This window comes from Pseudophryne corroboree, chromosome 5 (assembly GCF_028390025.1).
Source record: "Pseudophryne corroboree isolate aPseCor3 chromosome 5, aPseCor3.hap2, whole genome shotgun sequence".
In the NCBI taxonomy this organism is placed as follows: domain Eukaryota; kingdom Metazoa; phylum Chordata; class Amphibia; order Anura; family Myobatrachidae; genus Pseudophryne; species Pseudophryne corroboree.
Window position 1 is genome coordinate 73,476,452 of NC_086448.1, and position 27,001 is coordinate 73,503,452.

Consider the following 27,001-nt stretch of genomic DNA (forward strand, 5'->3'; position numbering starts at 1 on the left):
CCGGCAGACACAAGTCTGCTGGGGTTGAAAGACCTGCTGGTGAGAAAATTGTCAAGTCAAGCGGAACGCGACCTGTCAACATCTCCTCCTTCACATTCTCCCGCAACTGGGGGTGCGAGGAAAAGGCTCAGAATTCCGAGCCCACCCGCTGGCGGTGATGCAGGGCAGTCTGGAGCGACTGCTGATGCTGACATCTGGTCCGGACTGAAGGACCTGACAACGATTACGGACATGTCGTCTACTGTCACTGCATATGATTCTCTCAACATTGAAAGAATGGTGGAGGATTATATGAGTGACCGCATCCAAGTAGGCACGTCACACAGTCCGTACTTATACTGGCAGGAAAAAGAGGCAATTTGGAGGCCCTTGCACAAACTGGCTTTATTCTACCTAAGTTGCCCTCCCACAAGTGTGTACTCCGAAAGAGTGTTTAGTGCCGCCGCTCACCTTGTCAGCAATCGGCGTACGAGGTTACATCCAGAAAATGTGGAGAAGATGATGTTCATTAAAATGAATTATAATCAATTCCTCCGCGGAGACATTGACCAGCAGCAATTGCCTCCACAAAGTACACAGGGAGCTGAGATGGTGGATTCCAGTGGGGACGAATTGATAATCTGTGAGGAGGGGGATGTACACGGTGATATATCGGAGGATGATGATGAGGTGGACATCTTGCCTCTGTAGAGCCAGTTTGTGCAAGGAGAGATTAATTGCTTCTTTTTTGGGGGGGGTCCAAACCAACCCGTCATATCAGTCACAGTCGTGTGGCAGACCCTGTCACTGAAATTATGGGTTGGTTAAAGTGTGCATGTCCTGTTTTGTTTATACAACATAAGGGTGGGTTGGAGGACCCAAGGACAATTCCATCTTGCACCTCTTTTTTCTTTTATTTTTCTTTGCGTCATGTGCTGTTTGGGGAGGGTTTTTTGGAAGGGACATCCTGCGTGACACTGCAGTGCCACTCCAAAATGGGCCCGGTGTTTGTGTCGGCCACTAGGGTCGCTTATCTTACTCACACAGTCAGCTACCTCATTGCGCCTCTTTTTTTCTTTGCGTCATGTGCTGTTTGGGGAGTGTTTTTTGGAAGGGCCATCCTGCGTGACACTGCAGTGCCACTCCTAGATGGGCCCGGTGTTTGTGTCGGCCACTAGGGTCGCTAATCTTACTCACACAGCTACCTCATTGCGCCTCTTTTTTTCTTTGCGTCATGTGCTGTTTGGGGAGGGTTTTTTGGAAGGGACATCCTGCGTGACACTGCAGTGACACTCCTAAATGGGCCCGGTGTTTGTGTCGGCCACTAGGGTCGCTAATCTTACTCACACAGCTACCTCATTGCGCCTCTTTTTTTCTTTGCGTCATGTGCTGTTTGGGGAGGGTTTTTTGGAAGGGCCATCCTGCGTGACACTGCAGTGCCACTCCTAGATGGGCCCGGTGTTTGTGTCGGCCACTAGGGTCGCTAATCTTACTCACACAGCTACCTCATTGCGCCTCTTTTTTTCTTTGCGTCATGTGCTGTTTGGGGAGGGTTTTTTGGAAGGGACATCCTGCGTGACACTGCAGTGCCACTCCTAGATGGGCCAGGTGTTTGTGTCGGCCACTAGGGTCGCTTAGCTTAGTCATCCAGCGACCTCGGTGCAAATTTTAGGACTAAAAATAATATTGTGAGGTGTGAGGTATTCAGAATAGACTGAAAATGAGTGGAAATTATGGTTTTTGAGGTTAATAATAATATGGGATCAAAATGACCCCCAAATTCTATGATTTAAGCTGTTTTTTAGGGTTTTTTGAAAAAAACACCCGAATCCAAAACACACCCGAATCCGACAAAAAAAATTCGGTGAGGTTTTGCCAAAACGCGGTCGAACCCAAAACACGGCCGCGGAACCGAACCCAAAACCAAAACACAAAACCCGAAAAATTTCAGGCGCTCATCTCTAGTCGACACACATATCGTCGACACAAGTTTTGTTTTTCAACTTTTTCATACTTTGCCATCATTACTCACCCAATGTTTGGACTATGATTGGGAATGGTAACCTGTGCCTAGTGCAGTGGTAGCGGGGCGAGGCACCATGCCCACGAGCCATGCGAGGGGATGTGGTACACTAATGGGGCTTGTTTGTGGCAGAAAATAGAAAAACTCCCCCAAAAAACTTTAAAAAAAATGGTGTCTTCCTTTTTTGTGTCTACCATTTCCTTATTGATCTTTTAACTCTGTCAACCTTTTCTACTGTCTACCTATTCTATGTCAACCTTTTGCCCATATCGACCTTTTGACCCTGTCACCTGATGCATGTCGGCCATTAGTGGTAGACCTATTGACTGTAGACCTTTTTAGTATATCTAACAATCCACACCCCCAAATAACAATTAAGGGGGACATTTACTAAGCCGTGATAACAGCGGAGAAGTGAGCCAGTGGAGAAGTTGCCCCATCAACCAATCAGCAGCTCTGTATAATTTTATAGTGTGCAAATTATAGATGTTACTTCAGTGCTGATTGGTTGCCATGGTCACTTCTCCACTGGCTCACTTCTCTGCTCTTATCACTGTTTAGTAAATGTCCCCCTAAGTCCCATAGATTGTAAGCTTATGAACAGGGCCATCATACCTCTGTCTGTCTATTTTTACCCAGTTTTGTTCTATTACTGTTGTTTTAATGGTAAAGCGCAACGGAATATGCTGCGCTATATAATAAACTGTTAATAATAATAATAAAAAAGTCATGTAATGCATTTCTATTTTTTGCAGAGTTTGGGTCTGAAGATATACATATTCTCCCTAATGGACTGGCCTTTATCAGCTCAGTAAGTACATGCTATTTCTTAGTAAGTACTGCTTGCAAAGAATGATAGTAACATCAGGATTTAGCAATGAATTATTCCTGTCTACTTAGACACCGCATCCTAGTGGGTATTTGGGAGTTATTTCACCGGGTCACTAAGAGTAAGCTTCCCACCATTCATGTGAATGTTTGTGTTTTACAATCTCACTCCTCGGTACAGGCACCTGTCTTACAAAGCATTGATGTATAGATCGGTTGTGGTTACAATAATCAAACAACCATTTATTACAGTGTCATAAAAGATTGCTTTCACACACTCAGCCAGCGGTACAGTTAATCCCTGCAAACGTTCTATTACACATCCAGCTCAGAATATTTGTGTTCCTGCGTTGGTAAGAGCGCTAGCTGATTATGTTGTTTGGGTATATATATATATATATATATATATCCAGTGTGTGTGTGTGTGTGTGTGTGTGTGTGTGTGTGTGTATATATATATATATATATATATATATATATATATATATATATATATATATATATATACAATGTGTGTATGTGTATATGTGTGTATATATATATATATATATATATATATCTCTATCTATCCAATGTGTGTGTGTGTGTGTGTGTGTGTATATATATATATATATATATATATATATATATATATATATCCATTGTGTATATATGGGATCCGTTCAGGATGCCGGAGATCAGCATCCCGGCAGTCAATTAACAAAATGAATGAACAGATGAGAAATCTAAATCAAATCAATATTTGGTGTGGCCACCCTTTGCCTTCAAAACAGCATCAATTCTAGGTACACTTGCACAAAGTCAGGGATTATAGTCAGGTGTAGGATTAACCAGTCATACCAATCAGGTGATAATGACCATCGTTTTCATATGTATTTAGCCCTGAGTGCCACCGTCCACGTCCTGTTACACATACATTAAAAAAAAAATGTGTGTGTGTATACTGTATGTCCAGTAAGGTATGGCACTCCAGGTACTAAATAAATGGATTACCGTGATGAGAGCATGGTCATCTTAATAATATGCACTGATCCAGATCAAAGGAAAGAGACGTCACTCCACAAATTTTTCAATACAAAATACTTTTTCTATTCGCATGGCCATGTACCCTGAGGAAAGGGCTCACTAGCATCCCTGAAACATTGTGACAATGGAATATCCGTTATTAAACTACTACTTTGTATTTGAGAATATGCGGAGTGCCGCTTTTTTCTTTTAATTGGGAACAATGGATGTTAACACATATATAGAGGTAGGTAGATAGATAGATAGATAGATAGATAGTGCACGGCATCGGCTGATTGTTAGCATGTAGGAAAAGTCTCAAGTACTCGCCTGGTACTTTGGGTTTTCAGTTGTGTGATCCGCTTGCTCTTCTATTTTGCTGTTCTCGGATTCCCACGGATGAAAGTGTATTTAAAGGGTGCGCTCCATGATGCATAAATGATTGTATTTTTTTTAAAACAACCAATTTAAAAAATGCAGGTGAGCGATTATACCTTTGTATCAGAAGGCTCACAAAGGTGGGGGGGGAGGGGGAGGAGGGGAAGGGATGTACTAAGCAGTGACAAAAGTTGAGAAGTGAGCCAGTAGAGAAGTTGCCCATGGCAACCAATCAGCATTGGCGTAACATTTATAATTTGCATACTATAAAAGTAAAACTTCTCTACTGGCTCACTTCTCCACTTTTATCACTGCTTAGTACATGTCCCCCTAAGTCACATAACGAAATGCGTTGGTTGCTGTCTTTGGCAGATCTATATCCCTATTCACCCGGCATCAACGTAGGAGACTACACCTGTGACCAGCGGTGAATGTGCCATAGAGGTCCCTTGGGGTTGGGTAACCTGTAAAGCCAGGTGAAATGCATGAGGAAGAATAAATAGAGAGGGGTGGCATGATAGGGGGTAATCTCAATACAGTTGTCACAACTGAGGGCCTGAGCTGACAGGAGGAAGCCTCAGTTGTAGGGGCTGAGGTGAAACTAAACTTCGGAGGTTTAATCAGACCCCTGGACATATGAGTAAGCTGTAGAAAGGTTGCCCGAAGGCGTGACCACAACAACCAAGATTAAAAGTCAATAAAAGTTTATTAACAGAACTCCATGTATTCACAGCAGTGATAAATGAATGAAGATATACAGCAGATATGATAAAACAGTTCCTGGATAACTATGGGTTTGGCAATGGCCACAGGGTACTGGTAGCAGTAGGTACAGTTCTTAATGTCCCAGAGATGGAATGTCTTTACCAGACTCGTCCGTAGTATTAAATGTATCCAAGGAACACACCAGCAGATGTATCACTGGAAGCCGGTAACACTGTAGTTGAGGTGTTAGAACATGGAGTGGATGCTGGATGGAACCAGCCAAATAGTAGAATGAAGCTAGGGAGCGAAGATATAGGAACCAATGGTGTACGGGTACCGATGGTTTGCGGGTGCCGATGGTATGCAGGTAATCGCTGGAGAAGCACTGGCTCTTTAAGGAAGCTGATCACTGCTGGAAGCTGACCGCTGGAAGCAGATGAAACTGTAGCTGGAAGCTGGAGCAAACACAGAAGACTGCAGAGTCAGGCTGCACCGCAAGGTGGTAAGCAGGTGCGGGTCTCTTAGTGGTAACTGGAAACAGGAGCTGGAAACCTGGAATGAAAACAACCACAGGGGAGAGAGACTGGAAACAAGGTTTGACAACCAAAGCACTGACAATTTCCTGGTGCAGGCTCAATCCCTTTATACCCTTAGGTATGCAGGGATTGGATGAGCAATTAGGCAGACTTCAGCGGAGCTATGGATTGGAGGTCAGGATCATGTGACAAGAACTAAGATGGCTGCGCCCATACCGGCCAGTGGAGGGAAACCTTGTTTGTAACACCACATGAAGATTCCTCTGTAATGGCGGCGGTGAACACAGAGAACGCCGACTTGCGTCTCAAACCTCCAGCATGGATGGCCGCGGCCGCAATAGGTGAAGAGTGCCACATACCCTGTAGTGCATTGAGAATAGGAGACGATGCCCGAGGCCCCGCCGGCAGGTGACACCATGCCAGTTGCCCGGGCATTGGAACGACAATATCCACGGATCAGCAAAGATGAGACATGACATATGAATGCTAGCAACATAGCTGGGAACCGGGCCTAGGACGCTGAGCCAGCCTTAGGAGACACCTGAAAGATAAATAATGGCGTGCAGACACCCGGATCGTGACAGCACCCCCCCCCCCCCCTTTAGGAGTGGCCCCAGGACACTTCTTAGGCTTCTGAGGAAATCTGGAGTGGAAATTCCGGACCAAGATAGGAGCATGGACATCTGAAGCATTGGTCCAAGAGCGTTCCTCAGGGCCATAGCCCTTCCAATCAATAAGATATTGTAACTGACCATAACGGAAACGTGAATCCAGAATCTTGGCAACTTCATACTCAACTCCCCGTTGAGTCTGGACTTTAGGAGCCGAAGGTAGTGCAGAATGGAATCTATTTCAGGATCAGCGGTTTCAGAAGGGAAACATGGAATGTCCTAGGAATTTTCAAGAATGGAGGTAACTGGAGTTTGTAAGCAACAGGATTGATGACTTGTTCAATTTGAAAAGGACCGATGTAACGGGGCGCAAACTTCATGCTTGGAACTCTCAATCTCAAATTCTTTGTAGACAACCACACACGATCACCCACTTTGAGGGCAGGAACTGCCCTACGCTTCCTATCTGCAAACTTCTTGTATCTAAATGATGCTTTGAGCAGGGCCGCTCGAACATTTTTCCAGTTGTTTGAAAACTGGCGCAAGGTGATATTAACTGCTGGTACAGAAGTCGCTGGAAGCGGCTGGAATTCTGGAACTTTAGGGTGGAATCCGTAGTTGATGAAGAATGGTGTTGAAGAATATGAGGAATGATGTTGGTTATTATGGCTGAACTCGGCCCAGGGAAGAAGTTGAAACCAGTCATATTGAGAGGAAGATGCATAGATGCGGAGGAAGGCCTCCAAGTCCTGATTCACCCTCTCAGTTTGACCATTGGTCTGAGGATGGTAAGCTGTAGAGAAGTTTAATTTGACTTGGAGGGCTTGACACAAACTTCGCCAGAATTTGGCTACGAATTGTACTCCTCTATCAGAGATGGTCTCCTCGGGAAGACCATGTAATCGGAAGATTTCCTGAATGAATGCTTGAGCCAACTTGGAAGCTGACGGAAGACCGGTGAGGGGAATGAAATGTGCCATCTTGGTAAACCGGTCAACCACTACCCAGATGGTATTAAACTTGTTGCACATAGGCAGGTCTGTGACGAAGTCCATCGACAAATGGGTCCACGGTCGACGGGGAACAGATAATGGAACCAGTTGCCCTGCAGGCGACTGGCAAGATACTTTGTGTTGGGCACACTTTGGCCAAGAAGCAATAAACTCCATGACGTCCTTCTTCAGAGTTGGCCACCAATAAGACCTAGAGATGAACTCAAGGGTTTTCTGAATGCCTGTATGTCCGGCAAAACGGGAAGCATGTGCCCAATGCATGAGCTTCTTCCTTAACACCGACTTCACAAAACTTTTCCCTGGTGGGGGCGTAGAGTCGATCCTTACCGTGGAGAATGCCAACGGATTGATAATAGGATGCTTGTCAGAAGACTCCGACTCATTTTCTTGCTCCCAAGAGCGGGAAAGGGCATCGGCCTTGCGATTCTGAGAGCCCGGACAAAACTGGAGTTTAAAGTCGAACCTAGAAAAGAAAAGTGCCCATCTGGCCTGACGAGGATTAAGACATTGTGCGCCTTTCAAATACAAAAGATTCTTGTGATCGGTAAGTATGGTAACAGAATGAGAAGCTCCCTCCAGCAGGTATCTCCACTCCTCCAGAGCGAGTTTGATTGCCAGCAACTCCTGATCGCCAATGGCATAGTTGCGCTCAGCTGGAGAAAACTTCCGGGAGAAGAAGCTGCAAGGATGTAGATGACCATCTTTAGCTCTCTGGGATAGCACCGCCCCTACTCCAATGGAAGAGGCATCCACCTCAGGGATGAAAGATGAGTTGATGTCGGGCTGTTTCAAAACCGGAGCAGAGATGAATCGTTGCTTTAATAGATGAAAGGCTTGCATAGCTTCTTCAGACCACTTGGACGGGTTAGCACCCTTCTTGGTTAACGCAGTGATAGGTGCCACAATGGTGGAAAAGTCTCGTATAAACTTTCTGTAATAATTGGCGAAACGTAAAAATCTCTGGACCCCTTTCAGGGTTAAAGGTATCTGCCAATTCTGGATTGCTTGTAGTTTCTCAGGATCCATCTCTAGTCCGGAACCGGACACAATGTAGCCTAGAAACGGAATGGATTTAACTTCAAAAAAACACTTCTCCAATTTGCAATAGAGATGATTGACACGGAGACGGGACAGAACTTCCTTTACCCAGAAACGATGTTCTTCCAGACTGTTGGCAAAGATAAGTATATCATCTAGATAAACCACGACATGGCGATATAAGATGTCTCTGAAGATCTCGTTCACAAAATGCTGGAAGACAGCTGGAGCATTACTTAATCCGAAAGGCATGACGAGGTACTCATAATGTCCATCACGGGTGTTAAATGCGGTCTTCCACTCGTCACCCTCTCGGATCCGGATGAGGTTGTAGGCACCCCTCAAATCTAATTTCGTGAAGATGGTTGCTCCGCTAACTCGATCGAAAAGTTCTGTAATCAAGGGTAAAGGATATCGGTTCTTGACAGTGATGTCGTTCAAGCCTCTGTAGTCGATGCATGGCCGCAGGCCACCGTCTTTCTTCTTAACGAAGAAGAAACCTGCACCAGCTGGGGAGGAAGAAGGTCGAATGAAACCCTTCGCCAGATTCTCCTTAATATATTCTTCCATAGAATGCGTTTCTGGTAAAGACAACGGATAGGTTCGGCCTCGAGGTGGAACCTTCCCCGGGATGAGATCGATTGGACAGTCCCATTCCCTATGAGGAGGAAGGATATCGGCAGAAGCTTTACTGAACACGTCCGTGTAATCTTGATACGGAGGAGGTGGAACATCAAACGACTTGGAGGAGGAAGAACATACAGGAAGCACTTTGGACAAACAGGTCTCAGTACAGGAAGGACCCCATGCCAGGATTTGAGTAGTCGTCCAGTCAATCGATGGGTTATGGAGACGAAGCCATGGAAGGCCCAAAACCACTGGATGTGTGGCTCTTGGAATAACTAGAAAATAAATTAATTCTGAGTGAAGAACTCCTACTCTCAGACGAACTGGTAGAGTTCTTAAAGAAATAACTGCATCAAAAATCTTACTGCCATCCACGGCAGTCAAAGATATGGATGAGGAAAGTCTCTCAGTGGGTAGGGACCACCGTTTAACATATGCTTCAGTTATGAAATTCCCAGCTGCTCCGGAATCTAGGAGGGCAATGATGTTCCTAGAACGTTGAGCAATTTGAAGCGAGACTGGGAGATTACAATCATGAGGAGATGGAGAGGAGAGCATTACTCCTAGCCGGCCCTCTCCTTGGCGGGCTAGGACTTGAAGTTTCCCGGACGTTTGGGACAGGCATTGATTGCATGAGACAGAGCTGCACAGTAAAGACAGAGGGACTCGGAAAGACGTCTTCGACGCTCAGCTGGAGATAGACGGGAACGACCAATTTGCATGGGCTCATCTTTGGATGGAGACGGTTGACGAGGAGGAGGAGCAGAAGATTTTGGGATAGATGACCTTCCCCGCTCAGTTGCTCTTTCTCTGAACCGTAGATCAACTTTTGTACAGAGAGATATTAGCTCATCCAACTTAGAGGGCAAGTCTCTGGTAGCTAATTCATCCTTAATGCGTTCAGATAAGCCATGCCAGAATGCAGCATACAGGGCTTCGTCGTTCCATGCCAGTTCGGATGCCAGGATCTTGAACTGTATTAGGTACTGTCCCACAGTACGCGTTCCTTGGCGTAAACGAAGAATCTCAGAAGAAGCTGAAGTTACACGGCCTGGCTCGTCGAAGATGCGCCTGAATGTCGTTACAAAGTCAGTATATGAGGACAACAGGTGTCGGATTTCTCCCATAAAGGTGATGCCCAATCAAGGGCTGAGCCACTAAGGAGGGAAATAATATAAGCAATTTTAGTGCGTTCACTAGGGAAACTGCCAGGTTGTAGCTCGAAATGTATTTCACATTGATTGTGAAATCCCCTGCAAGATCTTGGAGAACCATCAAATTTTGCTGGCGTTGGAAGATGAAGACGTGGAGCAGAAATGGGTAAGGTGGGTGGGGTTACAACTGGTGTCACTGTGGTGGACGCACCAGACGCCCCTGATCCACGGATGGTCGTTTGGATCCCATCCAGCCGAGTAGAGAGATCCTGGAGACAGCGGATGATGTGGCCTTGTGCAGCCTCCTGATGTTCGAGTCTGGCTGCCAGTTCTTGCATTGGCCTGACCGCTTGATCCTGGTCTCCGGCTGGATTCATCTGATCAGTGCTTACTGTCACAACTGAGGGCCTAAGCTGACAGGAGGAAGCCTCAGTTGTAGGGGCTGAGGTGAAACTAAACTTCGGAGGTTTAATCAGACCCCTGGACATATGAGTAAGCTGTAGAAAGGTTGCCCGAAGGCGTGACCACGACAACCAGGATTAAAAGTCAATAAAAGTTTATTAACAGAACTCCATGTATTCACAGCAGTGATAAATGAATGAAGATATACAGCAGATATGATAAAACAGTTCCTGGATATCTATGGGTTTGGCAATGGCCACAGGGTACTGGTAGCAGTAGGTACAGTTCTTAATGTCCCAGAGATGGAATGTCCTTACCAGACCCGTCCGTAGTATTAAATGTATCCAAGGAACACACCAGCAGATGTATCACTGGAAGCCGGTAACACTGTAGTTGAGCTAGCTGCTGTGGACGCTTGATGGAACCAGCCAGGTGTTAGAACATGGAGTGGATGCTGGATGGAACCAGCCAAATAGTAGAATGAAGCTAGGGAGCGAAGATATAGGAACCGATGGTGTGAGGGTACCGATGGTTTGCTGGTGCCGATGGTATGCAGGTGACCGCTGGAGAAGCACCGGCTCTTTAAGGAAGCTGATCACTGCTGGAAGCTGACCACTGGAAGCAGATGAAACTGTAGCTGGAAGCTGGAGCAAACACAGAAGACTGCAGAGTCAGGCTGCACCGCAAGGTGGTAAGCAGGTGCGGGTCTCTTAGTGGTAACTGGAAACAGGAGCTGGAAACCTGGAATGAAAACAACCACAGGAGAGAGAGACTGGAAACAAGGTTTGACAACCATAGCACTGACGATTTCCTGGTGCAGGCTCAATCCCTTTATACCCTTAGGTATGCAGGGATTGGATGAGCAATTAGGCAGACTTCAGCGGAGCTATGGATTGGAGGTCAGGATCATGTGACTAGAACTAAGATGGCTGCGCCCATACCGGCCAGTGGAGGGAAACCTTGTTTGTAACACCACATGGAGATTCCTCTGTAATGGCGGCGGTGAACACAGAGAACGCCGACTTGCGTCTCAAACCTCCAGCATGGATGGCCGCGGCCGCAGTAGGTGAAGAGTGCCACATACCCTGTTGTACATTGAGAATAGGAGACGATGCCCGAGGCCCCGCCGGCAGGTGACGCCATGCCAGTCGCCCGGGCATTGGAAGGACAATATCCACAGATCAGCAAAGATGAGACATGACATATGAATGCTAGCAACATAGCTGGGAACCGGGCCTAGGACGCTGAGCCAGCCTTAGGAGACCAAAAAAACAATCACTTTTGTGAGAGAGCGCAAAAAGATTTTAAACATTTTTATTGCATATTAAAAACTGTAAAACTATTTAAGCATCACCATATGCATATATCGCTACGGGCTTTTAAAAACATATAATTAATATAGCTACACAATATAAACCACCATAGATTAGAAGCACATACCAATCTATAATAGAATGTTTAACACCAGCTGCCACTAATTTGCAGAAGTATCCTCACAATTCCTTTTTATTTCCACTTTGTGGCTAGAATACAGTTCAATGTCCCGCATCAACAGATTCTAGATTCTTTCTCCACAGGATTGATATGAGGATACTACTTATGCTTTATAAATTGTGTCTAATATTCAGGAGATATTGTAGCAAAAAGTTCCCCCTTAATCCAGGATCTTGTTCAAACTGTAGTTTGTTATTTGTATTCGTGAATGAACAGACTTATGTTGCCCTATGGGGATTGTATCTCTTATCCCCTGACAGTCAGATGATATTGTGTCTGGCAACACAGGGAGGATTATCAATTTAGAGAGTATATCTCACCTCACTGCAGCCTGGGTGTTGAAATTATCCCTCTGTGGACAGCCGTGGCCGATCACCAATGAGGCTTTCTTGCTATTGTTGTGTACATAATACATATAGCGTATTGTGTCCGTCTGCGAGGTGCCCAGCCGCGGCAGAGTATCACGGAGGTGCTCTCTGTTGAAGCCGCCCGGCTTCCCCCTGCCGGAACCTGTGGATCTTAGTGCGTGGTGTGGTACTGTCATGCGGCACTCAGCTTACGGCAGCAGGGGAAATCCAGCGGCTTGCTGCCGTAAGCTGAGTGCCGCATGACAGTACCACACCACGCACTAAGATCCACAGGTTCCGGCAGGGGGAAGTCGGGCGGCTTCAACAGAGAGCACCTCCGTGATACTCTGCCGCGGCTGGGCACCTCGCAGACGGACACAATACGCTATATGTATTATGTACACAACAATAGCAAGAAAGCCTCATTGGTGATCGGCCACGGCTGTCCACAGAGGGATAATTTCAACACCCAGGCTGCGGTGAGGTGAGATATACTCTCTAAATTGATAATCCTCCCTGTGTTGCCAGACACAATATCATCTGACTGTCAGGGGATAAGAGATACAATCCCCATAGGGCAACATAAGTCTGTTCATTCACGAATACAAATAACAAACTACAGTTTGAACAAGATCCTGGATTAAGGGGGAACTTTTTGCTACAATATCTCCTGAATATTAGACACAATTTATAAAGCATAAGTAGTATCCTCATATCAATCCTGTGGAGAAAGAATCTAGAATCTGTTGATGCGGGACATTGAACTGTATTCTAGCCACAAAGTGGAAATAAAAGGAATTGTGAGGATACTTCTGCAAATTAGTGGCAGCTGGTGCTAAACATTCTATTATAGATTGGTATGTGCTTCTAATCTATGGTGGTTTATATTGTGTAGCTATATTAATTATATGTTTTCAAAAGCCCGTAGCGATATATGCATATGGTGATGCTTTAATAGTTTTACAGTTTTTAATGTGCAATAAAAATGTTTAAAATCTTTTTGCGCTCTCTCACAAAAGTGATTGTTTTTTTTGGTCTAGATTTTGGTATATACTTCAGGATACTAAGTGGGAGCTGCATCTAGATTTTAAGTGGTAGTTAACAGTGAAGTTTATTAGATAATACATGTAAATTGATATCTGCGCCTGAATTGGTATCTACACACAGACGCGGGTGGACCTACAATTAAGGTGGGTCCTGTGCGCCTGTGTGTCTACCTAATTTTATTGTTGAGCCTTAGGAGACACCTGAAAGGTAAATAATGGCGTCCAGATACCCGGATCGTGACAACAGTAGGATTCATGATATGGGATTGAATCAATATAAGGGATCCAAGACATATGAAATATTTATTATGGGGAGCGGGACATGATTTTGGTGAGGATCAATATAGGGTAAATTGTATGATGGAGACAGTTGACATAATATGGAAGAGAGTCACTACAGAGGGCAGTGATATGAGTGATCATCAGTACGGGGGGAGGGTAATGATATGGAGAAGAGTCACTACAGGGGGCAGTGATATGAGGGATCATCATTACGGGGGGAGAGCAATGATATGGAAGAGAGTCACTACATGGGGTAGTGATATGAGGGATCATCAGTATGGGGGGAGAGTAATGTTATGGAGGAGAGTCACTACAGAGGGCAGTGATATGAGGGATCATCAGTACAGGGGGAGGGTAATGATATGGAGAAGAGTCACTACAGAGGGCAGTGATATTAGGGATCATCATTACGGGGGGAGAGCAATGATATGGAGGAGAGTCACTACATGGGGCAGTGATATGAGGGATCATCATTACGGGGGGAGGGTAATGATATGGAGGAGAGTCACTACAGAGGGCAGTGATATGAGGGATCATCAGTACAGGGGGAGGGTAATGATATGGAGAAGAGTCACTACAGGGGGCAGTGATATTAGGGATCATCAGTACGGGGGGAGGGCAATGATATGGGGAAAGTCAATACAGGGCATCATGAAACGCGGGAGAATCACTACGGAGGGCCGTGATATGGAGGAGGGTCAGTGTAGAGAGCATGAAATGTAGGCCAATCATTACAGGGGAGAGTCGTGCTATAGGCGGAGGGGAAACCAATAGAAAAAATCCATAATATGGGAGATAATCTATACTGTAGGTGGTCTATGATATGGAGTTAGAGCCAATATGGGGGGCAGTGATGTGAGGAAACATCAATACATGTGAGCCATGAGTTTGTGCCCCTAATTTTGGCACCCAGTTATTATAGCGCTGACTTAAGTGATTGCACAGCAGCATGCTTGATGGCTATGCCCAGTACTCTGGTATGACGGCATCTACAACTGCAAAGTGGGGGTACACATAGCCCTACTTCCTGGCAATTTGATTTCACCTTCTGGCCAACAAGTCCATCTTTAGTTCCAATTTACCTGGAGTCCTGATTACTAATATTTAGTGGGATAATCAACCATTAGAGAGGTGCCAGACAATTGGTATGCATTTGTTTATCTATAATGGGTGCAGGGTGTGCAGTACACACAGACCCCTGGGTCCAAGTGGTCCACACCATACCGCACCGCACCCATATAACTATACTACTTACCTCTCTGCTGTCTCCGGTGTCCATTTTTATGGAGATCTGTGCAAGCACAAAGTCAGAGTCTACTGTGCTCAGTGCACTGCTAGAGAGGAGGGGGCACGCACAGGGCCTGCACACAGGCCCTCTCCTTTCCTAAACTGCCCCTGTTGGTATGTCCCAGACAGCAGGAGTCCTACACCCAAGATTCAGACCCCAACCTGATCATCTTAATAGAATACTATTAGCAAGACAAATTTTCCTGCAATTATCCACCTGGACGTTGTGTTAAGTGGACGTTTCCTGCTTTCTATTTTGTAGACTAACCATTTTGTTGCACAGTTGCAGGGGATGCGACTGCTGTCAGATGGGCTTTCTTTGATGTCCCTGGCGTTGCCTATGAAAATGCTGCCACTCCGGTCCCCTTGGCAGTGATGTAGCGTTCTCTGATTGCTGACATCACATGCCGATATAATAGTCAGTAATGTTAAATTCAAGTGCAAAGCGGGGAACTGCAGTTCCCTTCAGAGCTCCACATGAGGGGTGTGTGAGGTGAAATACCATTATGGCCTCAGGAGGTGGGATGGGAGGGTTAATGCCACAAAGGGAGGTTGGGTGATTTATTTCCACTAGGTAAGCGGGTAATTCTTCAATGTACATTAGGTGGGGTAAGTCCACTGAGTGCCTATTGCCACCTAAGGAGTTGAATAATGTTATGATGAGGAAATGCGGATACTGGCTTGAGTTAGACACCCCTAGGTATATTTTTTCACATATTTAAAAACATTTTGAAAGATGTTTTTGACTAAATGAAATATATATATAATTTTTTTTATAATTAAAAAAAAAATATTAATGGTCAGTTAAGTGGTAAATAGACAGATCTCCCTGCTACGTGTGTTCTCTAGTCCGATCACATCTACTGTGATGATTGCTTACACACTAATCTTCTCTGTTTCTTTTAGGGTCTGAAATATCCGGGTATAGTAAAATTTGCACCTGACACACCTGGAGAAATATTCCTGTTGGATCTAAATGATGAAGAGATGCGTCCGACCTCGCTACATATCAGCAGAGGGTTTGACGTGTCTACATTTAACCCTCATGGAATCAGCACGTACATTGATGAGAAGGGTAAGAAGTCATAAGGTCAGCTCCCATATACCATGTGCATGCTGCTAATTAGCCACATATTGTATTGCATTTGCAATCATTTAGATATTTCCAGGGATGGCCGTCTGATGCATTAGGGGTTGTACTTATGTTTGGCTCTGCGACTGCAATCCTGTACGCTTTTCCATACGTTAACATAAGAAGAGGTAGAAATTGCATGCGGCATATACTAAAGCAGAGATTGGTATAATCATAGCTGCCTACGCTCCTGGGACTTCTTGTAGACTTAAACATTTTGGGGAGTCCCTACAGATTCTCAGGTGAGCAGTAACCCTCCTGCATCATTCCCATTTGCTAGTACAAAGGGGTCATAGCAGTGTCCTTCCTGCAGCCTGGGCCCCCTGAGAGTCCGGACCCAGGTACGTCATACCTGCTTCGCCCACCCTCTTGGTGCGCCAGCACAGAGCAAGATCATTGATTCCGTGTTGCTGCCCATATATATACAAATGCATGCAACATCCTCAAGAGATGGGCGGCTCCATCGGTGCCCAGCATATAAAACCTGAGATGGTTCTGTAAATTCATAATGTGTAAGATTAGATATTGATTATTTCTCTAACGTCCTAGTGGATGCTGGGGACTCCGTCAGGACCATGGGGAATAGCGGCTCCGCAGGAGACAGGGCACAAAAGCAAGCTTTTAGGATCACATGGTGTGTACTGGCTCCTCCCCCTATGACCCTCCTCCAAGCCTCAGTTAGGTTTTTGTGCCCGGCCGAGAAGGGTGCAATCTAGGTGGCTCTCTTAAAGAGTTGCTTAGAAAAAGTTTTTAGGTTCTTTATTTTCAGTGAGTCCTGCTGGCAACAGGCTCACTGCATCGAGGGACTTAGGGGAGAGATTTTCAACTCACCTGCGTGCAGGATGGATTGGATTCTTAGGCTACTGGACATAGCTCCAGAGGGAGTCGGAACATAGGGCTCGCCCTGGGGTTCGTCCCGGAGCCGCGCCGCCGACCCCCCTTGCAGATGCTGAAGATGAAGAGGTCCGGAACCAGGCGGCAGAAGACTCTCAGTCTTCATCAGGTAGCGCACAGCACTGCAGCTGTGCGCCATTGTTGTCAGCACACTTCACACAGCGGTCACGGAGGGTGCAGGGCGCTGGGGGGGGGCGCCCTGGGCAGCAATGTATAATACCTGTATGGCGAAAAATACATCACATATAGCCCTTGAGGCTATATGGATGTATTTAACCCCTGCCAGATATCTAAAACTCCGGAGAAGAAGCCCGCCGAAAAGGGGGCGGGGCCTATTCTCCTCAGCACACAGCGCCATTTTCCCTCACAGAAAGGCTGGTGGGAAGGCTCCCATGCTCTCCCCTGCACTGCACTACAGAAACAGGGTTAAAACAGAGAGGGGGGGCACTGATTTGGCGATATGTATATATATTAAAATGCTATAAAAGGAACACTTATATAAAGGTTGTCCCTGGATAATTATAGCGTTTTGGTGTGTGCTGGCAAACTCTCCCTCTGTCTCCCCAAAGGGCTAGTGGGTCCTGTCCTCTATCAGAGCATTCCCTATGTGTGTGCTGTATGTCGGTACGTGTGTGTCGACATGTATGAGGAAAATATTGGTGAGGAGGCGGAGCAAATTGCCTGTAATGGTGATGTCACTCTCTAGGGAGTCGACACCGGAATGGATGGCTTATTTATGGAAATTACGTGACAATGTCAACACGCTGCAAGCCGGTTGACGACATGAGAGGGCCGGCGAACAAATTAGTATCTGTCCAGGCGTCTCAAACACCGTCAGGGGCTGTAAAATGCCCATTTACCTCAGTCGGTCGACACAGACCCAGACACGGACACTGATTTCAGTGTCGACGGTGAAGAAACAAACGTATTTTCTTTTAGGGCCACACGTTAAGGGCAATGAAGGAGGTGTTACATATTTCTGATACTCCAAGTACCACAAAAAAGGGTATTATGTGTGAGGTGAAAAAACTACCTGTAGTTTTTCCTGAATCAGATAAATTAAATGAAGTGTGTGATGATGCGTGGGTTTCCCCCGATAGAAAATTATTGGCGGTATACCCTTTCCCGCCAGAAGTTAAGGCGCGGTGGGAAACACCCCTCAGGGTGGATAAGGCGCTCACACGCGTATCAGAACAAGTGGCGGTACCATCTACGGATAGGGCCGTACTTAAGGAGCCAGCTGATAGGAGGCTGAAAAATATCCTAAAAAGTATACACACACATGCTGGTGTTATACTGCGACCAGCGATCGCCTCAGCCTGGATGTGCAGAGCTGAGGTGGCTTGGTCGGATTCCCTGACTAAAAATATTGATACCTTTGACAGGGACAGTATTTTATTGACTATAGAGCATTTAAAGGATGCATTTCTATATATGCGAGATGCGCAGAGGGATATTTGCACTCTGGCATCAAGAGTAAATGCGATGTCCATATCTGCAAGAAGATGTTTATGGACACGACAGTGGTCAGGTGATGCAGATTCCAAACGGCACAAAGATGTATTGCCGTATAAAGGGGAGGAGTTATTTGGGGTCGGTCCATGGGACCTGGTGGCCAGGGCAACTGCTGGAAAATCCACCGTTTTTTACCCTAAGTCACATCTCTGCAGAAAAAGACACCGTCTTTTCAGCCTCAGTCCTTTCGTCCCTATAAGAGTCATATCTGCCCAGGGATAGAGGAAAGGGAAGAAGACTGCAGCAGGCAGCCCATTCCCAGGAACAGAAGCCCTCCACCGCTTCTACCAAGTTCTCAGCATGACGCTGGGACCGTACAGGACCCCTGGATCCTACAAGTAGTATCCAAGGGGTACAGATTGGAATGTCGAGAGGTTTCCCCCCTCGCAGGTTCCTGTAGTCTGCTGTACCAATGTCTCCCTCCGACAGGGAGGCAGTATTGAAAACAATTCACAAGCTGTATTCCCAGCAGGTGATAATAAAATTACCCCTCCGACAACAAGGAAAGGGGTATTACTCCACACTATATGGTGGTACTGAAGGCTAGGTGAGACCTATTCTAAATCTGAAAAATTTGAACACTTGCAAGGGTTCAAATCCAGATGGAGTCACTCAGAGCAGTGATAGCAAAGAACAAGGGGACTATATGGTGTCCCGGGACATCAGGGATGCTTACCTCCATGTCCCAAAATTTGCCTTTTCTCACCAAGGGTACCTCAGGTTCGTGGTACAGAACTGTCACTATCAGTTTCAAGACGATGCCGTTGGATTGTCCAAGGCACCCCGGGTCCTTACCAAGGTAATGACCGAAAGGAGGATTCGTCTTCAAAGAAAATGGACGACCTCCTGATAAGAACAAGGTCCAGAGAACAGTTGGAGGTCGGAGTAGCACTATCTCAAGTAGTTCTACGACAGCACGGGTGGATTCTAAATATTCCAAAACCGCAGTTGTTCCGACGACACGTCTGCTGGTCCTAGGGATGATTCTGGACACAGTCCAGGAAAAGGTGTTTCTCCCAGAGGAGAAAGCCAGGGAGTTATCCGAGCTAATCGGGATCCTCCTAAAACCAGGAAAAGTGTCAGTGCATCATTGCACAAGAGTCCTGGTAAAAATGGTGGCTTATTACGAAGCGCTTCCATTCGGCAGATTTCACGCAAGAACTCTTCAGTGGGATCTGCTGGACAAATGGTCCGGATCGCATCTTCAGATGCATCAGCGGATAACCCTATATCCAAGGACAAGGGTGTCTCTCCTGTGGTGATTACAGAGTGCTCATCTTCTAGAGGGCCGCAGATTCGGCATTCAGGATTGGATGCTGGTGACCACGGAGGCCAGCCTGAGAGGCTGGGGAGCAGTCACACAAGGAGTGTGATCAAGTCTGGAGAATTCTCTCCACATAAATATACTGGAGCTAAGAGCAAATTTATAATGCTCTAAGCTTAGCAAGACCTCTGCTTCAAGGTCAGCCGGTATTGATCCAGTGGGATAACATCACGGCAGTCGCCCACGTAAACAGAAAGGGCGGCACAAGAAGCAGGAGGGCAGTGGCAAAACTGCAAGGATTTTTCGCTAGGCGGAAAATCATGTGATAGCACTGTCAGCAGTGTTCATTCCGGGAGTGGACGACTGGGAAGCAGACTTCCTCAGCAGGCACGACCTCCACCCGGGAGAGTGGGAACTTCATCGGGAAGTTTTCCGCATGATTGTGAACCGTTGGGAAAGACCAAAGGTGGACATGATGGCGTCCCGCCCGAACAAAAAATGGGACAGGTATTGCGCCAGGTCACGAGACCTTCAGGCGATAGCTGTGGACGTCCTGGTAACACCGTGGGTGTAACAGTCGGTGTATGTGTTCCCTCCTCTGCTTCTCATAACCAAGGTATTGAGAATTATAAGACATAGAGGAGTAAGAAGAACTATACTCGTGGCTCCGGATTGGCCAAGAGGGACTTGGTAACCGGAACTTCAAGAGATGCTCACAGAGGACTAATTGCCTCGGGAGCTAAGAAGGGATTTGCTTTCAGCAAGTACCATGTCTGTTCCAAGAGGAACCGTGGCATCGGCCTTTAAGAAAGGACCTGCTCCAGCAGGGACCTTGTCTGTTCCAAGACTTACCGCGACTGCGTTTGACGGCATGGCGGTTTGAACGCCGGATCCTAAGGGAAAAGGCATTCCGGAAGAGGTCATACCTACCCTGGTCAAAGCCAGGAAGGAGGTGACCGCACAACGTTATCACCACATGTGGTAAAAATATGTTGCGTGGGTGAGGCCAGGAAGGCCCCACGAAAAAATTTCAACTAGGTCGATTTCTGCACTTCCTGCAAACAGGAGTATCTATGAGCCTCAAATTGGGGTCCATTAAGGTTCAAGTTTCGGCCCTATAGATTTTCTTCCAGAAAGAATTGGCTTCAGTTCCTGAAGTCCAGACGTTTGTCAAGGGAGTATTGCATATACAGCCCTTGTGTGCCTCCAGTGGCACCGTGGGATCTCAACGTAGTGTTGGGATTCCTCAAATCATATTGGTTTGAACCACTCAAATCTGTGGATTTGAAATATCTCACATGGAAAGTGACCATGCTGTTGGCCCTGGCCTCGGCCAGGCGATTGTCAAAATTGGCGGCTTTGTCTTACAAAAGCCCATATTTGATTTTCCATTCGGACAGGGCAGAACTGCGGACTCGTCCCCAGTTTCTTCCTAAGGTGGTGTCAGCGTTTCACCTGAAACAACCTATTGTGGTGCCTGCGGCTACTAGGGACTTGGAGGACTCCAAGTTGCTAGACTTTGTCAGGGCCCTGAAAATATATATATATATATATATAATTCCAGGACGGCTGGAGTCAGAAAGTCTGACTTGCTGTTTATATTGTAGGCACCCAAAAAGCTGGGTGCTCCTGCTTCTAAGCAGACTATTGCTCGTTGGATTTGTAGTACAATTCAGCTTGCACATTCTGTGGCAGGCCTGCCACAGCCAAAATCTGTAAATGCCCATTCCACAAGGAAGGTGGGCTCATCTTGGGCGGCTGCCCGAGGGGTCTCGGCTTTACAACTTTGCCGAGCAGCTACTTGGTCAGGGGCAAACACGTTTGCAAAATTCTACAAATTTGATACCCTGGCTGAGGAGGACCTGGAGTTCTCTCATTCGGTGCTGCAGAGTCATCCGCACTCTCCCGCCCGTTTGGGAGCTTTGGTATAATCCCCATGGTCCTGACGGAGTCCCCAGCATCCACTAGGACGTTAGAGAAAATAAGATTTTACTTACCGATAAATCTATTTCTCATAGTCCGTAGTGGATGCTGGGCGCCCATCCCAAGTGCGGATTGTCTGCATTACTTGTACATAGTTATTGTTACAAAAAATCGGGTTATTATTGTTGTGAGCCATCTTTTTTAGAGGCTACTTCATTGTTATCATACTGTTAACTGGGTTCAAATCACAAGTTGTACGGTGTGATTGGTGTGGCTGGTATGAGTCTTACCCGGGATTCAAGATCCTTCCTTATTGTGTACGCTCGTCCGGGCACAGTACCTAACTGAGGCTTGGAGGAGGGTCATAGGGGGAGGAGCCAGTACACACCATGTGATCCTAAAAGCTTGCTTTTGTGCCCTGTCTCCTGCGGAGCCGCTATTCCCCATGGTCCTGACGGAGTCCCCAGCATCCACTACGGACTATGAGAAATAGATTTATCGGTAAGTAAAATCTTATTTTTTTTCTGTCTTCCACAACAAGCAGTTGATTTAAAAAAGCTTTTTACCTTGCCCCCACCAGCCCTGATGACCGGTTGGGACTTCTGGCACTTAATAATAATAATACACTTTATTTGTCAATAACAAAACAGCAACGAGATGTCAATGAAATTTCAATATGAACATTCTGCGCAATAGGATAAACAGTAAACATACTTCATTTTAAAAAAAGATTAGCACTAAACCTGGTGGTCGTTTAACGGCCCTCATTCCGAGTTGATCGCTCGCTAGCTGCTTTTAGCAGCATTGCACACACTAAGCCGCCGCCCTCTGGGAGTGTATCTTAGCTTAGCAGAATAGCGACCGAAAGGTTAGCAGAACAGTGCTGAAATTTATTCAAGCAGTTTCAGAGTAGCTCCAGACCTACTCCTTCCTTGCGATCACTTCAGTCTGTTTAGTTCCTGCTTTGACGTCACAAACACGTCCTGCGTTCGGCCAGCCACTCCCCCTTTTCCTCAGGCACGCCTGCGTTTTTTCCTGACACGCCTGCGTTTTTTAGCACACTTCTGTAAAACGGTCAGTTACCACCCAGAAACACCCCATTCCTGTCCATCACTCACCGATCAGCAGAGCGACTGAAAAGTGTCGCTCGACCTTGTGTAAAACTGCATAGTTTTTTTTGAAAGTACGTCGCGCGTGCGTACTGCGGCCCATACGCATGCGCAGAAATGCCGATTTTTAGCCTGATCGCTGTGCTGCGAACAACAACAGCAGCTAGCGATCAACTCAGAATGACCCCCAACAACCGGACAGCTGTTGGTAAAAAAACTATTAGACATGCGCTTAGTGTGTGCACGAACACTCCTAAAACGTTTTAGGGATGGCAATCTTTCAAAGACCAAACAGCTTGGATGACTTACATCCGCTAATATACATCTGGCTTTTCTTAACACTCTTTTTGCATAAAAATCCTAGTGATATGGATTGGGAAGGCACGTGATGTCGTCAATTTTAAGTTAAAAGGCATCGCATCCTGAAATTCAACATCGTGGCCAACATGTTCCACGCAAAAGGCCAGCTGAGTAAGCTCCGGCTTACTAGCTGACCGATGGAGGTGGGATCTGCGAGGCCAGGAAGTCTGTGTGATGACACGCAGACCTTTGGCTCCCCTCCCAGAAAACAGGGGCAACAGGCCCTTGTTTCTGCGAACCCTGTCCAAGAACGCCCCTGTACCACCAAAAGCCAGGGAGAGGGTTGGCACCTAGGTAGGTATTTCCAAAGACAATGACTTAAACAGCACACAAAAAATAAAAATTCCACACATGCGGGATTTTAGCCCAGATCTCCCCCTTGTTGTGTCACATAATAAGTGCAGTAGGTTTCTTAGTTCAAAAAAAGGTGGTTTCTGACATTTGTACACTTGTGTGCGACTGAGTCCAAATTTTTTTTGTAAAAAAAAGTTCCGATGCGAGGGGCTGCAGCTTTTCCTCACACAGTGTTCCATTGTGCTTTGTCTGCGACTTACATGTGTAAGACCAAATCCGCAGCCTACTGTCTCTAATATACTGTGGCCCTCATTCAGCTTCAGCTGCAGTTTTGTTAATTTAGCAATACTGCAACTGCTATCAGTCGCAATCTGGGGGCCGCACAGCACAGGGCAACCCCGCCCAGCATGCTAATGGCCACCAGCGATGCGATCGCATTTCAATTGCGATCGCATTGCTGAATAAGGGAAGCTCACTTGCCCACAAACGTCTCTGCCTGTATCAGGCAGAGGCGTTCGCATTACTGAGATGCGATCGCATCTTCCTGCCTGCGCACGTGCAGTGTGGGCCCTGTGCATGCGCACTGAGCCAATATTCGGGAGTATGCGATCGCAAATCATCGCATGTCAGATACGATCGATACTGAATAAGGCCCTGTGAGCAGCTTTTTGCTGCATCTCAAACACTAAATTTCAAGAAATATGGGGGTCATTCAGAGTTGATCGTAGATGTGCTAAATTTAGTACATCTCCGATCATTCAGTCTGCCCTACTTGTCAGCCCCCCCCCCCCCCTCCCGCACAGGTACAAAAGCATCGCACGGCGGCAATGCTTTTGTACGACCTGACAAGTAGCTCCCTGCAAGCGCAGCTCCTGCTCGCTGTAAGGGGGCTAACCACTGCATCCTTGGTCGCAGCGGCTGCGTGTGACGTCACGCAGCCACCGCGGCCCGCCCACCCAACGGTGCGGACATGCCTCCATTGTCCGGACCGCACCCCGCCAACCCAGCGGTGTTGTAACGCCGTTGGCCCGCCCCCTCCCGCCCCGCGACTGCCTCTGCCTGTCAATCAGACAGAGGCGATCGCACCCACCGCTCGTGCGCACTGCGCATAGTAATTCAGACTGCGATCGCTGCCGCTGCAGCGATGCAGTCTGAATTACCCCCATGATGTGCTACTCCTCTTGGAGGTCTCCGCTGTGTCGGGAAAGACCCTCAGTGTATAAGGACACATCTGTAAACTGAGACACGAAAATCTGCAAAAAAAAAAAAAAAACCCAAACAATTATTATTTTCATGTGCAGATTTTGATGTGAAAAGCTACACATAGAATGCTGCTGGTGGCAACTTTGCACTGGTGAATTAATGCTGTAGCAAGAATCACAAAGTATTTCTTTGTGGAGTTTACAGTGAAAAATAAACAATTTTGGTTCTCTTTCTTTAAATTTGAATTAAAAAAAAAAGACACTTTTTTGTTGCCCATTTTGCTAAAATTTCATTTGACCGGTTAGAATGAGCAAAAAGACTAATGGTATTTTATAAATATACAATGATCCTGATTCAGAGAGGTGGACGCAGTGTCGATGTCGGACGCAAGTGACCATGTTTTACAGTCTGCGCATGGTGACCGCTGGGAGTAGCAGAATGAATTTGGCAGCAGATCTCTGCAACTTCAGTGGTTGTTGACAATGTGGTGGCTAGCCAAACACAGAATCCACCTCTGATTCAGGCCCAAATTAAGTATAATTATAACTATCATTTGTGTAGGTAACTCTTTAAGGGGCAGATGTACTAAGCCGTGGAGAGAGAGAAAGTACTAACCAATCATCTCCTGTCATTTCTTAAGCACCGCCTGTAACATGGTAGTAAGGAGCTGAGTGGCTGGTGCATTATCTCTCTCCAAGGCTTATTACATCTCCCCTTACGTGATATGTGACAAGTGCAAACATCTAAAATTGGCTTCAGGGTGTAGTGCACAGGGTTGATTCAAGACCATGTAACGTCCAGGGTGCACATTTTCTTTGACCCCTCCCCCCCATTCAAAACAGGGACAGTGCACCTCGAAGGCGCACAGCAAAAGTATAGAGGCATGGCCTCACAGGGAAGGGGCGTGGCCACAGAATAGTACCAATTCACATTATACCGCACAGTAGTGTCCATCACTCACATTACACCACACAGTAGTACCCCTTATACACATTATGTCATGTTAGAGCCGCTTACACACAATACACCACAGTAGAGCAGAGCCCCTTATACACATTATGCCAAGTAGAGCCCCTTACACATGTTGCAGGAGGTAGAGCCCCTCTATAGAGTGTGTGTGTGTGTGTGTGTGTGTGTCTGTGCCATCCGCCCCACTGCCTGTGTCCGATGGCGATACCTTTGTACTTCAAGAGTAGCTCCTGACCAGCGCAGCTTTAGCATGCTGGCCGGGAGCTACTCGTCGCTCCCCGGCCCGCAGCGGCTGCGTGTGATGTCGCGCAGCCACCGCGGCCTGCCCCCCCAATGGTCCAGCCACGCCCCCTAAACGGCGGCTAAACACCGCCGTCCAGCCCCCTCCCGCCCAGTGACCGCCTCTGCCTCAGGGCCGTCACTGCCGCAGCGATCGCTAGGCAGTGACGGCTGGCATGCATTGGCGCACTGTGGTGCCGGCGCATGCGCAGTTCCGACCCGATCGCTGCGAGAAACTGCAGTGAGTGATCGGGTCGGAATGACCCCCTAAGACCGTATCTACTGATAGGAAAACTTGGGCTGATCAGGAGTGCTCCTTGGTGACTGGAGATCCGGCACATGTTCCCAGCTGTGTACCAATATACAAAAACAAGGTTCCATATTTAGTTCCCTCTGTATCAATACAATTTTTCATCTTTAAAAACAATGTAATAAATGAAATAATGCGACATCCTGCAGTCATGGGAAGATAAAGCGTCTGTCTTTGTAAAGAAAGATTCCTTAGTTTTGTTCCCTCCCCGTCAAATACAGAGAGCCTCATTTTCTGGTGCTTACAAAGAAAAAGGAGAAATCAGCTTTCCTCCGTTTATTTACTAAAAGGTTCTGTGGTCAGTAATTCTCTTTCAGTGCAGTGTAAACAGTGGACAGGACCGTCCTGCAAAGGGCAAGAAAAGGGTCCACATGGTTTAATGATTTATACAGAAGCACTAGTTGCAATAAACAAATCAATATTGCACTTAATGTTATTATAATGTTGTTATTATTGCAGATATCTGAAATAACAAGCTATTTACAGCTCAACAAGTCTGAGCGCTATCATAAAATAGCCCAGATTATCCACTTACTGCTTCGCTATGGTGCATTATTCACGGACCACGGTGTTATTAGTTACAAAATTATTTTCTCTGTATGTGACAAGGGAAGGAAAAGGAATCAAATGTTATAAATATTTCATGATGGTGGTAACAGATTAATGTTATAAAAAATATGCTTTATTCTTTGATTAAATAATTTTTTTAAAGTTCTACAAATTGGGATTTTTTTTATTATTCTTAATAATAATAATAATAATAATAATTAATTATTAAAACCTTAATAACCTTACTAATAATAAAACCTTCTGTTAGCATCAAGTGGTGAATCAAGCCACCAGAGTGGGAGTTTCTGGGGAACCATAACCCCCCCCCCCCCCCCCCCTAAGTGCGCCACTGATAGCTAAAGGATGTGTTTAGGTTGCCTTTACCGGCCACAGTGACCCATTCTGCATCAATGCTATGACAGATTGTAACCTGCTTGTGTCCCCA

The 27,001-nt window shown here is 46.4% G+C and overlaps 1 protein-coding gene across 1 annotated transcript in view; it reads left to right on the forward strand.

Annotated features, from left to right (window-relative positions):
• Positions 1-27,001, forward strand: part of LOC134927211 (serum paraoxonase/arylesterase 2-like) — a 127,943-nt gene that overhangs the window by 49,564 nt on the left and 51,378 nt on the right. Inside the window, exons 3-4 of the mRNA XM_063921371.1 lie at positions 2,758-2,813; positions 15,662-15,830. Coding sequence (XP_063777441.1) covers positions 2,758-2,813; positions 15,662-15,830 — 225 coding nt within the window. The remainder of the gene's footprint in view (positions 1-2,757; positions 2,814-15,661; positions 15,831-27,001) is intronic.